Below are 16,381 nucleotides of genomic sequence, written 5' to 3' on the forward strand. Positions count from 1 at the left end.
TATATTCAGACTACCACACCTACCTCTCCTATAGTTACTCACCAGCAGGATCCTCTTCTGTGATAGCTGTGGATGAACCAAGAGAATCTAAGGATAGGAGGCGTTATTCTTGAGATGCCCTTGACCTTGGCAAGTACTGAAGATCTTTGCCTCTGCTTCTACTCCCCCTGTTTTACCAGTGGGAAGCCTGGGGTTTGTCGAGAGGATGGCACTGTCACCCTCTCTTTCTGAGAGAAGCAAAGTTTCGGAGCCTCCCCTCCCCCAAGCTCTCTTTCATGAGGTCAGCCTTGAAGGTTGCCCTTAACTAGGCTGCATGTAGCTTCTGAGCCACATGTCTGAAGGATTGGAGGGGGCGACCAGGAAAGAGTTACATCACTGAGGCTGGTCAGTGACCCCATTGCACCTCATCTGTGAGTTCTAACATTGGCTCATCTATCACAGAAGTACAAGCTTGAAGGAAAACAGGCCCTGGACCCACAAGATGTTGAATAAAGCAAGTTCTGCTTTATTAAGGTAGAAGAGGATGAGACAGGCAGCAGATGATAATCACATTTGCCGGGGGCCTGCAAGAACTTCCTGGGATGAATGCTTTGAGAATGGAACTGGTTGTCGCCAGGGGACTTGTGCTAGTTTTGATGGATGGATGGGTCACTGACCATCAACCTCTGTCTGGGAAAATTCCTCTAAGCCTCCAGTTCAGAGCAGAGTTCTTACAGAAAACCCATGGTAGCTCCTTCATGCTGAGCTGGCCTCTCTACGCTTCACACCAAGCTGGCCTCTCCACCCTTCACACCAAACCGGCCTCTCCATTCTGCCTGTCTCTTTTCCTCAGAACCCTCATGCTTCGATGAGTCCTTGGTTCTGAGCCAGTGTCTGGTACCGAGGAGGCTCTTAATAATCTTGTGTGAGTTGAATGAGTGAGCACAACCCCAGGATGAGTAGATTTTATCTTATGCAGTTTATGCAGGTACAGCCACGAGGTGGGGGAGGATGACTCTGAACAACCCAGAAAGCTCTTAATTATCTCCCAGGCAGTGTTTCACAAAACAAGTCCCCACAAAGTACAGGTTCCAAGAGGTGTTAACAGGTAGGTACTGTTTAATACAAGAGTTCTCTTGTCAGACACACTGGGGAAACAAAGCTCTGCAGGTTTCTTTTCTGCTGGCAATCTGAGACTCTTGGAATGTTCTGGTGGGTTCTGATCCTTCAAGAAAACAGTCAGTGTTTATAAACTTACTAGGTTGTGCTGCATGAGATTTTTATCTAATGATTTAAAATAATAGTTGTGAGGTCTAGGAATGTAGCTCAGAGGTAAAGCATAAGTTATGGGATATAGGTGTAACTCAATACTAGAGCGTGCTCTTAGGATATGTGAGCCCTGAGTTCAATCCACAGCATCAATTTTCTTTTTAAGAAAGTGGTCAATTAGGACTAATTTCCTATGATTAAACGTGGGCCATAGAACCCCTCTAAATGTTTCTAGCGCCCATGGAGGTATTTCCACTGTAGTTATCTTAGTTACTTTCTAATTGCTGTGGCAAAACCCACAACCAAAGCAACTTAAGGGAGGAAGGTTTGAATCTGGCTCACAGTTTGAGGGAATACAGTCCATCATGATCAGGAAGGCACAGAGCTTGAAGTAGCTGGTCAGTTGGGAAGCAAGAAAGATGAATGCTGGCAGGAAGTGGGGGGTGTGGGGGGTGGTTGATGCTCAGTTCACTTTCTCATTTTTGTTCAATCCAGGACCCCAACCCATGGGGTGGTGCCACTCACATAGGGTGGACATTCCCACCTCAGCTAGCCTGATCTAGAAACTTCCTCATAGGCATGCCCAGAAGTTTGTTTCCATGGTGACTCTGAGTCCTGTCAAGTTGACATCAAGATTAAGTATCATATCAGAACATGGGATTTCATCTGGTATTTCAGCTGAAGGAGAATGGGGAAGGAGAAGCGCTCCTGAGCAGGAGTCTCTGCCACACTGGGAGGCTCACCCAGGACAGCAGAGTCTCTACTGTGGTTTTTGGTCATACATTATCTGGGAAGATAAAGTGTTCATCCACTAGAAATCATTAATTTCTTCCCAAATGAACTACAGTCCAGTTGAGCCTCAAAGGTCTTGAAGAGCTACTGTGATCAGGACTGAATATGAACATCATGAGTCACTTGGGTGAAGTTGGGACAGCCTCCAAATCCTGGCCGTCCTTCTGTGGTGGTTATGTTGAACAGATCTGCAGCATGGTCAGATCAAAATGGCACTCAGCTGCTACAAGGGGAAACTCAGCATCCAGAGACCCCTCTGTCCTCACAGGAGGGTCGGACATGTCGGCTTGGTCACCTCAGACTGAGTCTGTGCTGCAGATAACTGGCTAGAGCGTGGAGCCCTGGTCCCTAATGAGCAGCTGAAGCTGACCCCATGTTTCCACCTCCTCATGATGGAAGTTGTACCGCCTTGCCCCACTTTCTCTTGCTTGTTTCATCCTGTTCTTTGAGCGCATTTTGGCCTGAGCTTTGCATGTAGCTTGCAAAAGAATCACAACCAAATTCAGTTCATGCAGGGTGACGGTTGAAACTCCTAGGCCAAACTTATCATTAATCTATTGTTGATCTGAAGCAAGTAAGAAGAGTAGAACATTGGGGCTCAACAGACATGGCTGTTAGACATTGTGTGCCCCCCCCCAAAATGTCATGTAACTTTTATGGGCTCTAGTTTTTTATCTTTAAAATGCAGATTGAGCTGGGAGGTGGTGGCACACGCCTTTAATCCCAGCACTCAGGAGGCAGAGCCAGGCGGATCTCTCAGTTCGAGGCCAGCCTGGTCTCCAAAGTGAGTTTCAGGAAAGGCACAAAGCTACACAGAGAAACCCTGTCTCGGAAAAAAAAAATGCAGATTGATCATATCTCCATCCCATGGTGGCTGGAAGGTTAATATTTGAAAATATGAAATGCAGTGCCTGAAAAAATAGCAAGTTACTCAGAAGCCACACCTGGATGGATCCCCATCATTTCTTCCCTTGCCTGTCATTTCCTTTAGGGTCTCACTTTGAAATGTTCAACAGGGATTGGAAATTGGAGTGGTGGAATGGATTGGATTAGCTAGTTTTATTTTCCTTGATTTGATTGGCTTACCTGGGGCACCACTCTGTATGATTGGGGAACAGCTGATAAAGAGGAGAAGCTCCATGCTGGGGATTCTATCAGAAGGGATGAGTTCTTAGGATTGGGCAGATGCCTTTCCAGATGGATCTATGCTGGGATTTTCCCGGTAGGAAAATTGGGAACAGATTGGATAGTGATGTAGTATTTTGGTAGGTGGTGTAGGGAATGCAGCCTCCATATGGACAGTGGTGGTTTGAGTTGCCTGCAGGGCTGTCCCTGAGATAGCAGTGGAAGTAGACATTGTGTGCCTGGCTTCCTTGACCAGGACTATCTGCTTTCAACAGAAGTGGAGAGGATGCAGCCTGTGTTGATGGAGTCAGTCCTGCTGACACCCCAGGCATCCTTTAAGTGATCACACTTAAAGTCGGGGGAGACTTGGGCTGAATCACCACATTCTTCCTGTGGCATATGAAGAATTCCTGCTGGGATGTGTAGGTGGCTGAGGTTGGACACTGGCTGTGATTAGATGCCCTGGGACTGCCCCATGTTCCCCACAGAGACCAAAATTGTCTTTGTCTTCATGCCCCAGGCCCACTTCTGAAACAAGAGGGAACAGTGGGCTTGCACGTATCAGAAGGGCTCTCTGCATGAGGTAGGTGGTTCCCCCATGTCTTTTCTAATAAGCACAGGCTTAAGTGCTGCATGAAACCCATAGATGGTGAGACTCATTGAGACAGAACCTAAGAAGGACCCTTTAACCAAAGAAATTGGAGACTTAATTCCTCATGTGCCTCTGACAGAGTCACCCAATGCCAACTATAGATATCTATTTTAGATACATGTGTGCACACATAAATATGTGCTACATACACATGTGGATACATATGTATTTCTAGATACATAAACCCTATACAAATATGCACATGAAAATATAGACACATGTATATTGGTGAAATTATACGTAGTTAATATGTGGAGGCCACTCCATGTAGTTAAAAGGAAGATTTATTTAGTGGGTAACTTACAAATGAAGGGATAGGTAGGTCTAGGAAGGTGTATCACAGTCCAGCGGTGTTCTCTAGAGCTCTGCTTGGTCTACCTCCACCGTCCTGGGTTCCGGAATAGAGCGAGCACTGGCCCGTCCAGTTCTCGGGTCTCCAGGCACCTCCCTTGGCCCCGCATTGTAGGCGTGACAGTTGCCGAAGCCTCAGTGGGGGTTGGAACTTCCAGATCAAAGCTGGAATGGCTACTACATCTTCCCTTTTGTCTAAATAAGAAGGTTCTAACCTAATACAAGACTATATACAAAGGAATGGTTATCAAATATTATCCAGGAATAATGAGGGATAATGACCTAGATAAGATGGAACTACAACCAATGTGAACAATATCAAGCAAGAAACACATACTAAAATCCAGAGAAGTATAGAGCATGGGTAAGTGGCATGTTACAAAGATCATTCCAAAAGGTGTCCTATCCTAAAGAACCTGAATATAATACTTAGTATGTTCTATCTAAGATTATATATGTATATATATGGTTGTAACTATAACTGCTAGTCTTCAATCCCATCAAAGACCTGAGAAGGTATAGATTTATAGAAATGGATTAATTTAAGATATAAGAACAGTTAGCAAGAAGCCTGCCACGGTCATACAGTTTGTAAGCAATATAAGTCTCTGTGTTTACTTGGTTGGGTCTGAGTGGCTGTGGGACTGGAGGGTGACAAAGATTTGTCCTGACTGTGGACAAGGCAGGAAAACTCTAGCTACACATGTATACATATCAGTAGGTATATAAATATGAATATGAGTGTACGTATCCATTTTGTGTCACATATATTTGATAGAACCCTCTCATCAAATGCTTACCAGGTCACCGACCAGATCCCTGCAGAATTCACTGTCTCCCTGTCTCTGTTTTGATGTTTGTTGTTGTTGAGATCCTGTTTCTGCCTACACCAAATATTCCTATAATGGGAAGTCCTCACCACAAGGCTTGTGCAGGTAGCTAGTGATAAGCAAGGGCTTCACACACGAACCCAGAGCTGCCCACATGCCTTCTCTTGATTGGTTCTAAATCCAGAACATTACATTTAACTTTCCTTAATTAATTAATAATTAATTGATTGATTTTGTTGGCAGGGGAGGGGTGTGCCCATGAAGAGGTCAGAAGACAGCTTTCAGGAGTTGGTTCTCCCCCCTGTGAGTCCTAAGGATCCAACCCAGGTCTTCAGGCTCGGTGACAGGCACCTTGCCTATAGAGCCTTCTCATCAGCCTGCGTAACTTCCTCTTCTGAATGCTCGCTATGTCTGGGCTTGATGTAGCTGCTTCTCCACCTTCGGTGATTTAGGTGTGCTCCCTGTAAGGCCCCTTTGTGTTCTTGGCTCTGTGCTCTGTCCTGATTTTCACTGTGTCTCCACTGGAGTTGCTGATGTTGATGAATGGACAACAGCAGCTTGGTTGGCTTAGCTCTGCCCATCTCCTCCCGGGATGCATAAACTCATTATTATTCACCTACTGAGAGCAGTCAGTTGGGCAGTTATGAATTCATTTCACTGCACCCCGATGTAACCACTTTTAAAAAGCGTGTTCATGTGGCACCTTGAGAATTAAAAGGCTGAAAGCAATCCAGACACATGGAACTTTATTCTTCTCCTTTCACATTCTCCTTCCTGATAAAATCCAATCAAAAGGATATTGTCATTCGCTTGAACTGCTTCTGAGAATGAAGCTGTGCAGGCTTTTCTCCCTCGTCACTTCCATTTGCTCGCTTCAGGAATTCATGAGCCAGACTCTATTCTTGACATATATATATTTCTGTGTTTTGTATGGTGGCCACTAACAATTTGTTGTATCAAGAGGAAGTACACAGTTTGTTGTATGGAATTGTACATTCGTGTTCAGGCCAAAGCGCAACCTCAAGTGATGTTCCTTGGGCACTGCTCATCCTGTTTTTCGTTGTTGTTTTGTTGTTGTTTGTTTGTTTGTCTTGTTTTTGTTGTTGTTTTTTGAGACAGGGTCTTTCACTTGGATCTGAGACTCGCCCATTAGGCTATCCTGCCTGGCCAGAGAGCCCCAGGCATCAGCCTGTCTGTACCTCCTCAGAACTGGAATTACAAATGCATGTCGCTGCCCCTGGCCTTTTATGTGTGTTCCTGAGCCATCCCCCTAACCTTCAGTTTCTTTAGTCTATGTATACTGTATAACATCTTCATCCTGAAAATCCAGCCATTTTCTTTTCTTCTGGAATCTCTAGTATTTGCTATAATTTCTCCAAGATTATTTTATTACTGGTGGCATCCATAATTTATTTCAGGCCTTTATAAGATGTCCCAGATGGTGTGTACAAATTAGGCGTGAGCAACCATGAATCTGGATAGCAGCACCTCTTAAATACTTGGAGAGCTGCCCCCACACACACACACAGTGTGAAGGCCAGGCAGTTGGCAGTCTAGGAATTCTTAGGAGATCAAATGAAGGAAGGTCCTGTTAATGGTGCCAGATATGGGCTCCATCTCTTGGTGCAGCAGCTCTTAATTCCCATATTAAAGTGGCTGGTTACTCCCATGCCAGTAGGCATATCTTGTCAGGCCAGTCATTGTAACTCACAGGGTTCACATCCCCGTCTGACTGATGATAACCTGTCTCCTCCAGTAGCATGCACCCTCCAGCACTGTGAAAGCTTGCAGGCCAATGACAGCTGGATTTCTCCACATCCTATGACTCAAGTATACGATAACTTCAACAAAAAGTAGCTGTAGATCTGGGAGGTGCTAGGGGAGTGGGGATGGATATAATCAAATTATATATATAGTATGAAATTCTCAAAGGACTAATAAAATAGTATTTTTAAAAGGGATATGATACCCTGGGTTTCATCTTTTCCTTTCATATACAATTGGATTCATTTCTTTCAAAAAACACAAACTATCTTATCCTTAAAAAATAGTAGGTTGTATAACTATTTTATGACCCTTTATTAGTTTCGAATGAGAATGTAAAATGAATCATTTTTATGTGATTTGAGTCTCGGAAGTAACACTGAGAAATGGGGTTGAGATATATGGCGATGGTAGGAGCAGACACAGTAAGAATGCTAATGAGGGTCTAAGCAGGAAACAAACAAACAAACAAAAAAAAATCCTCAGACTGGAGCTGGGTTTAGCGGAGAGAACAAAACCTCATCCTCCGGCTGAGTTCTGGCTCCTTCCTCTCAGGTCCTCTAGGTGTTAGGAGCTCTCTGGACAGCTTACACGATTCCAACTCAGGGTACCAGAAACTATCCTCACCTCTTTGTGCCCCCTCAGTTCCCTTTAAACCTTGGGTCAATGCCATTGTTTAAGTTTCTCAGACTTCATCTGGGCATGGCCAACATGACCATGGCCACACAGGGCCACCTTAAGGAGAAGGCTGGCTGCTACCTGGCACCACGTCCCAGCACACTGCTGAGCTGAGCTATACATGACAGAAGGTTACTTTTTTCACTGTTAATCTTCTGGTGAAATACTGATACTTGTAAGGAAAAAAGTGCCCTCACCCCAGAACGTGTTTGGGTTGCTCTCTAACCTTGGGGTGGCAATGCAGAGTACTGATTGAGGCTTCGGATGATTTCCAGCCTGTTTTTTGTTTTGTTTTTTTTTTCATGCTGTGGTGCAAGTCAAATCCAGGGCATGATAAATGAACCTGTATCTTAGGTTATTCATCATCCTGAAGGAACTGCCAGGGTCTAATTTTATTCAAGAGTCCTCCAAGGAGGTTAAAAACAAATCCTTTCTTCTCATTTTCTTCAGGTCAAGACCATAGAAATTACAAAAACATAAATCAGTTCCCCTGTTCCAGCACACCCAATAGTCATTTAGCAGTTGTCCAGTGTGTCCTCAGGCTGCCACCAAGAGGGGCTGTGTAAGCGATTACAAGGCTCTGGCCACAGGCTACTGTGTGTGTGCACACGTGTGTGTGCACATGTATGCCTGCATAATGCATGCACGCACCTTGGTGCACATGTGTGTACATGTGTGTGGAACAGGCTAGAAGACTACTGTGGCTGTCATTCTTCAAGAAAATTCTTTTTTTCTTGTCCCAAATTTTCTGGTCGTAGTTTAACTAATTTCTCCCTTACTACATCCTCAGTGGACCTGGGAATGACTCAGCCTATCCATTCCAAGTCACTCCTCTACCCCTGGGGCCTGTTGTCATCTTTATCAGCAGTATTGTTTGCTGGTAGTGGCCATGTTTAATATTTATGAAGCCTCCCCAGGAAATGTTAGCTGTTGCCTAAATTTTAATGGTTTTCAAATTGAGGAGGATAAAGCCACAGCGGCTCCCCTGATTTCCTGTGTGGCCTTTGTGTTGACATTTTCTGGCCATAACTTCTAGAACTAACATCACGCACGCTTCCATTGGAGGCCCAGCTGGAGAATAAATGGCATACAGTGAAGAGATTCAGGGGGCAGGAGCTGGGCTGTGACGTCACAGCAGCACACAGGGGAGACACTGAGCCCTCAGTGACTGAGCCCTGGAACTGTTCCTGTGGGAAGCTACCCAGGGGGACTGTATCTCCAAGCAGTGTGAGCTATGTGGATTCCGGGGGGGGGGGGGGGGGGGGGATGTGACAGTCCTCATCCCTGGTCCCACCAAACCGGGATGACCTCGTCCTATCTCAGAAGCCCCACTGTGCCAAGACCACTTGGTGCCTACGGGAGCCCATGTCACAAGGAGTGCAACCAGGCAAAAGAGCTTACTCCACAGCAGCTCCGACTGAGGAAGCTGTGTCTGCCCCAGAAGGGGAGGCTCCTGAGCCAAGAGGGTGATGCATCTCCATCCATCCCATAGTGTCTCTTCCCCATCCACCCATCCCCAGTCTCTGTGAATGCCCATCTGCCATGGCCCAAATGGTTGTGGCCCTCTAAAATCCATTTGGTAAAATCTTAACCCCCAGTGTGATGATTTAGGAGGCAGGGCTGGAGAGCCATGATTAAGTCTTCAGAATGAGGTCTTCATGAATGAGTTGGTGCCTCAAGAGAACCCCTTGATTTGAGATCATTGAAGAGGTGGCTTCATTTATGAATCAGAAAGTATCCCTCCTCTGATGTGAAATCTGCCTGTGTCATGATCTTGGTCCTTCTACCCTTCAGGAGTGTGAGATGGAAACTTCTTTCATTTATGTACCACTCAGTCTGTGGTGGTTTGTTATAGTGGCCCGCTGTACCTAAGACTTCTGTCAAAGCTGAAGTCACACAGATGTTGATGTTTGGAAGACTGGCAAGAAAGTCTTGTAAACTCTGTCCCCTGCCCTTCAAACCAAGAGTCAGTGGAGCCTACAGCAGGAAGAAGTCACTTTACCTTTTTCCTGGACTCTCATACTGTCTGCTTAGACACTTGGGGGGTTCTGAAATACTTTGAATTTTTGTTGGAGGTGCTGACCACTGGCAGGAAGAGAGGTGGGATTTCTAGAATGTTTCCAGCTCTGGTCATGAGTCCTAGAGAATTTTAGCTAACTCTCACTACCCCCCGGGGTCGGTTGCCGTTAACAAGAACACCCTGTAAGCAAAGCCACAGCACCCTCTTAGCAATTCTGTAAGAACCTAATGTAATGGGGTAGATCCAAGACTGGGTGTGTCTCAGTCAAAGGCCCTCTGTTAGTCATCCTCTCTCTCTCTGTCTCTCTGTTTCTCTCTCTCTTTCTTTTTCTAAGTTCTTTGAGAATTTTGTACAGTGCACTTCGATCATATTAACCCCTTTCCCTACCCCCCCCCATCCATCCTGCCTTCCCTACCCACCCAACTTTGTGTTCCCCTCCCCTCCTTAAAACTCCATCAAGTACAGTTTGTGGTCTTCACTGGAGGCTGGTCTAGTGGGGGCCACAACCTTAAAGAAAACTGACTCTCCCACCCTCATCGGCTATCAATTGCCAATAGCTCTGTAGCTAGGGGGTGGGGCTTCATGCCCACCCCCCCTCCCCATGCTGAGATTCTGTAACTCTTGTGCATGTTGCCTCAATTACTGTGAATTCACTTCTGCAACTTCCCTGGTGTTTTCTTAGTCACCCACCACCTGTGGCTCTTATGGTGAATCTTTCTGATCCGGTAAGGATAGGGTAGTGGCAAGGGACAGGCCGCCCCATCCCGGTCCCACAGGAAGGCTGTGGTGGCTACAACAGCCTTGGTGCTCAGCTTGTGCTCCATGGGGCCTCTCCTGCAGTCAGCCATCCTCGCTCGTCCAGGCAGTTTATCTCCTCTTTGTATGGGGGGCTAATAGCAGAAGCGTCCTAATGATATTCCAGGCACATGAGCATCTTGTCTTAATTACCGTCCTCATTTGCATTTTTGGTGGAACACCTGGGGTAGGAGTCGGGATTTTAACTCCCTTTCTTTCCCTCCAGCGGTTCCTTCTTCCATCTGTTGATTCTCTAATTTATGTTCTTTCTGCGTGTGTAATTTATCTTAGCTTCTCATTCATTTAACTCCTGCAGATCGCCTCCCACCTTTGAGCACAATAACAAAAACCTTCTCTCCCCCAGTACCTTCCTCCCTTGCTTAACCCAGTGGGAACCTGAGCTAGCCATGACCACCTTGGAGGTCAGCCCCATGCTTTAGAGGCAGTGACTCCCTTCCTTGGGTCTGCAAGAGAGCAAGCAGTAAGGAAGGACCTGCCACTTTGGAAATCGTCACTGAAAATTCTCTAGTGGATCGCCCCCTGCTGGTGGTTTGCCTCAGGTGCATCGCTGGCTGGGAGCTGAAGCATTCATTCATTCTGCAGGGAATGGAGCTGGTGTTTGGCACGCACAGGGAGGGCCATGCCACATCCATGAAGAAAGCCATGAGCCCAGGCAGCAAACTGGATGTCAAATGGCGTTCTGGAAATGATGACAGATGGTGGCATAGGTTCAAGACCAGTCCACCCCTCCACAGCTGGGTCACTTACTCATCCTTTGTCCTATCCCAAAGCATCAGTGAGCATGCATATGTCATAGTGCTGTGCGCTGAGCCGCTCTCTGGGGGGGGGAGTTATTTTTATGGTTAACTTATGTACCCTTGCTCTAAGCTACTCTGTGATTTACATTAAAATGACTAATTAGAAAAAAAAAAAAAACATTAACAGAGGAACCAAGCAGCTGTTGTTTATGGCTTTAGAAAGCATTTTTTTTTTTCCCCAAAGGGAAGTATTCAAGTCTGGGGTCAATAAAAGCCTCAGTACCTTCCCGGTTTTTGACACCTGTCCTCAGCTGGCCAGAGTCCCGACAATCCAGTGTCACCCATGGGAGTGGGTTGGGGGCTTCAGCTGTGTTGGTGCACCTCATGGCAGAGGCCAGCAGTTTGGTAATGTCTGGGTGGCATGAAGGCGGAGGCTGGCTGGGGGCAGCAACTTGAAGGTCCCCCAACTTGGTTTTTCCTGGGTATGGTGTGGGCAACTCTGCAGAAGGAGGCTGCCCAGGACCTCAGCCATCCCCACTGCAGCTTGCCCTGAGCAGGAATAAGTTCATCCCTGCCTGCCCCGTTTGGAAGCTTGCCACGAACACCAGGCAGATACTAATACCAGGTACGTCCAGCCCTCTGCCTGGGATTGCGGCTTCCACTCCTGGTGGGGACATCTGGAGAAGAGGAAGAACACACAGATGTGGGGCCCAGGACTCTGGCTCTCAGAACCAGAACTTACCCGAGCCAGCACCCTGTCACCTTTGACCTCTGCTCCAGAGCCTGGAGATAACAGTCACTGCTGAGGATTCACGTAGCAGCCTGGCGTACTGAGGATCATCAGCCCCCCACTTTTCTAAGGAAAAGGACTCCAGAAGATGAGGATTTTGAAACAAGGCCCTAGTAGGAGGCCGTCATCAGCTTGGAGAAAACACTTGATAAGTGAGGATCAGCAGTTGGGCACTTTCCTCCGAGACAGACTGAAGTGAAGGAACTATAAAAACAAAATCTATTTTATTTCATTTTATACACATGAGTGTTTTGTCTGCATGCAGGTTGGTACATGCAGGTAAAACACTCATGCCTGCAGAGGCCAGAAGAGGGCATCAGATCCCCTGGAACTGGAGTTATAGACTGTTGTGAGCTGCCATGTGGATGCTAGAAATCAAACCTGGGTCCACTGCAAGAGCAACAAATGAGCCATCTCTCCAGCCCCATAAGTGAAGTTTGAATAAATTCACTTTGAGGGCAATATAGCTCACTGGCAGAGGGTTTATCCAGCCTTCACAGGCCCCTGGGTTCCATCGATTCCATTCTCAACAGAACAACCCCCCCCCCCAAAAAAAAAAAAAAAAAAAAAAAAACTTGGAATAATCTGGTAGCCTTGGCCCTGACTGACTTAGCTGGCTTCCTTCCCACTAGAGCTTGCAGGAAGGAGTGTCTTGGTGACTTCTCTGTGGCTTGCTGTCATGTGTAGTGTCTGTTCTAGGGAAGCAAGGCTGAGGAGCCCCCAAGCCGCTGTGTGGTCTTAGGAAGAACCCCCCCCCCAAACATGTGACTTTAGAAACTGGAAATGGCCCAGGCATCACTCCAGCTGGGACTTGGGGATCCCCTCTACTTCAGAAGGTACTTAACCCTAGAATACAGAGTTCTAGGACCTTCTGAAGTAGTATTCTAGGGTTAAGATATTTGGTAAGAAACCAGAATCCCAAATTCTCAACCAGACTGCCTATGACAACACAGGTACTATGTGAAAGATTCACACACAGGAGAATGGGCACAAAGGTAAAGTGAGGCACCAAGGAGTCATTGGTATCTTAGCAGGGTCATTGGGCTCCAACACGCCCCCCCCCCATCTTGCCAAACCATCCTGGGTCTTAGGTGAACTCTGTCCCTCACATGGGACAGCCCAGCCTACTTATTCTGTATGCCTCTAGGACTCTGTTGTTTACCCCCGTATCAGACCCACACCAACTGAACAGGACTCAAAGAAGCAAGGCATTCAAAGGGACAGTGCGTCCTGAAGAAACACCAGCTACTCTCACTCAGTAGATGATGCCTTTCTCATAAAAATGCCCCAGTGAGGCTCAAAAAGCCCTTGGTCTTGACACAGCCAAGTCCTGGAAGTTCTTCCTGCTTGGATCATAAGAGTATCACCTCCCTGACTTGGGCCTGGTATCAGTGGGTACTGGTTCTTGCTCTGACCTAGGAGATACATGTGGAGTTACATCTGGGGGGCTTTTCTTCCTAAGGTGTGAGACAGATAAAGGAAGGATTGTAGCATTCTGCTTGCTCCTTGCATGGGTGCAGTTCAGGGGTACAGTCCATCATGGTTGGGGAGACATGGTGTCAGGAGCTTGAGGCAGCTGGTCACATGGCACCCGCAGTCAGGAAGCCGAGGAAGATGACTGTCTGTTCAGATCATTTTCTCCTTTTTCATTCTGGGGCCTGATCCTGTGGAAAGGAACTGCCCAGATTTAGTGTAGACTTTCCCACCTCAAGCTAAATGAAATAATGCCCCTGGGCTGGGTGTGGTGGCTCAGGCAGATCTCTGTGAGTTCAAGGCCAGCTGTGTCTACATAGTGAGTTTCAGGACAGTCAGGACTATATAGAGAGACCCTGTCTCTGAAAGAAAGAAAGAAAGAAAGAAAGAAAGAAAGAAAGAAAGGAAGGAAGGAAGGAAGGAAGGAAGGAAGGAAGGAAGGAAGGAAGGAAGGAAGGAGGAAGGAAGGAAGGAAGGAAGGAAGGAAGGAAGGAAGGAAGGAAGGAAGGAAGAAAGAAAGAAAGAAGAAAGAAAGAAAGAAAGAAAGAAAGAAAGAAAGAAAGAAAGAAAGAAAGAAAGAAAGAAAGAAAGAAAGCCGGGCGGTGGTGGCGCACGCCTTTAATCCCAGCACTCGGGAGGCAGAGGCAGGCGGATCTCTGTGAGTTCGAGGCCAGCCTGGGCTACCAAGTGAGTTCCAGGAAAGGTGCAAAGCTACACAGAGAAACCCTGTCTCGAAAAACCAAAAAAAAAAAAAAAAAAAAAAAGAAAAAAGAAAAGAAAAAGAAAAAGAAAGAAAAAGAAAAGAAAAGAATAATGCCTCGCAGATAATGCCAAGGGACTCGTTTCCATTGTAATTCTAACTTCCATCAGGTTGACAATCCCTACTTCTCTCTCTCTCTCTCTCTCTCTCTCTCTCTCTCTCTCTCTCTCTCTCTCACACACACACACACACACACACACACACGCACACACACACACACACACACACACACACACACACACACACACACACACCAAACAGGAGGCAGACTGGAGTTTATGAACCTAGATTTAAAATGCCACTGTTCCCGACATTGATTTTCTGTTACTTGCAGCCTGAAGCAGCTCTACCTGATACGAGGATGGCGGTGGAAGTGATCCCTAACCTCTGTGTCATGTGTCTATTTCAGAGGGTCTTGCTGTCGGTGTAGGATTTGGAGCTGTAGAAAAGACTGCATCTGCCACCTTCGAGAGTGCCAGGTAAGCCAGCGCCTGGAGCCTGGAACGTGGCCCTCACAGCCCTCAGGCCTCCACACTTACTTGGTACCTGGATCAGCTGCTGGCACAAGCTTGCTAAGCATCCTCAGCACCATCGTGGCAAGAGTGATGACGTAAGAGGAAGTTCATGTGTGAGTGAAGTACTCAATCAGACAGGCGGGCTTGTATGTAGTCTTTCTCATGGGAGCCGGCTAACAGGTAGCCACTTTGTAAATGAAGCCAAGCTATAATAGCAGGTTGTACTCTAAGCACGTGATGTATAAATATGAAGGAGGAAGGGTCAGCAGAGGCACCATCAATGCTCTCAGTGGCTCCTTCCCTTTGGAAGCCTCCTTTTCTCTTGTCACTGGGCTTTCCTGGTCCCCCAGTTTTAGACTGTCTTCCCAGAAGGCTCACCCAATGACCCATTCTTAAATGTCAGTGTCCAGCTGTCTGTCCCTGAAGCATCCTCTCTTTTCATTCCGTGCACTCTCCCTGGCAACCTCCTCCATCCCTGTGACCTATTTTCCATCTGCTTGCGAGTGGTGCCCACACCTAACTCCAGCCCAATCCTGAGCTCCTTCCTGTGGGGCTGGCGGCCTTCTAGACATCTTGAGACAGGTGTTTTTTAGAGTCTCTGTGCTCAGCTTTCTAAGTTGAGCTTTCCTGTCCCTGTCCCTGCCCTATGGGCCCTGCGCTCCTTCAGGGTTGCCTTCCATCAGCCTGCATTTGCCAGCCAGGCCAAACCCACTGTCCTCCTCACCGCCTAAGTTCTCCCCTCTTTCTCCAGACTGCTAAGTTCTTCCTCTCACTTAACTCTATGGAGTCCAGCAGGGCCTTGGTGTGATTCTGGCCTCGAATCACATGATGTCATTGAGACCTCATGTGATAAACCCCACAGGGTCCACCCACACTCACAAAGATGACTACTCCGTCCTCCAGACTGAAGGCCAGCAGGATGGGCTCTCTCATCCAAGGACCACCTTCAGAGTGGAAAGAATAGGATAGAGGTGTCTGGGAATGGTGCATACTGAGGGAACTTAAAACACTCACTGCCCAAAAGCACCTAGATTCACGAGTACTTGAAATGTAATTCAAGGGCTGGAGAGGTAGCTCAGTTCGTAAAATGTCTCTTTTACAAGAATGAAGATCTGAGTTTGGTCCCCAGAACCTATGGGGCAGAGAAGCTAGTTAGCGTGGTGTATACTTGTAATCTTGGCACTGAGGAGGCAGAGGCAGGAGGGTCCCTGGGGCTAGCTGACCAGCCAACCTAGCCTAATCGATGAGCTGCAGGCTCATGAGACACCATGTCTCCAAAACAAAATGGTGGGCAATGCCCAGGGAACAACACCCTAAGGTTGTCTTCTGGCCCCCACATGCACAGGCACACACATGCATGTACCCCCAAAACATGAACACACACACACACACCTCAAGTTCGATGGGTCAGAGTATTTAGCTCATTGCCCTCAGACAGCCCAGCAGGAAGCCCTTCTGCTCCCCACCCACACACAGTGCACCCCACCTGTGAAGACCAGCCCTATGTCTGCTGGCCAGGTATGTCAAGAGGAATTTGCTACTTTACCCCTTTTCCATCTTTGCACTTGACCCTTTTACACCCCTGGAGGACCGAGACCACATCTGCCTTTGTATCTGTGTCCCAGATGCCGCAGAGCCCTGTGGGTTAAATGCCCTCGCGGTCAGACTCTGCATCCTAAGCCGATATGTTAAAAGTATGTTTGCTCCATGAAGCCCCAAACTTCAAGGGGCCCTGGCGGGCTCTAGGTTGAAGTGTGTCCCACTTTTAGCTCCTTCTTCCTGCCTCTTGGACCCCTAAGCCATTTTTGCTTTAGCCTCGTGGTAAAAATG

General features: G+C 47.2%; 1 protein-coding gene across 1 annotated transcript in view; it reads left to right on the forward strand.

Annotated features, from left to right (window-relative positions):
* Positions 1 to 16,381, forward strand: part of Slc39a11 (solute carrier family 39 member 11) — a 352,128-nt gene that overhangs the window by 270,255 nt on the left and 65,492 nt on the right. The window contains exon 7 of the mRNA XM_028865298.2: positions 14,446 to 14,515. Coding sequence (XP_028721131.1) covers positions 14,446 to 14,515 — 70 coding nt within the window. The remainder of the gene's footprint in view (positions 1 to 14,445; positions 14,516 to 16,381) is intronic.

Source organism: Peromyscus leucopus, chromosome 8b, assembly GCF_004664715.2.
Source record: "Peromyscus leucopus breed LL Stock chromosome 8b, UCI_PerLeu_2.1, whole genome shotgun sequence".
Lineage (NCBI taxonomy): Eukaryota > Metazoa > Chordata > Mammalia > Rodentia > Cricetidae > Peromyscus > Peromyscus leucopus.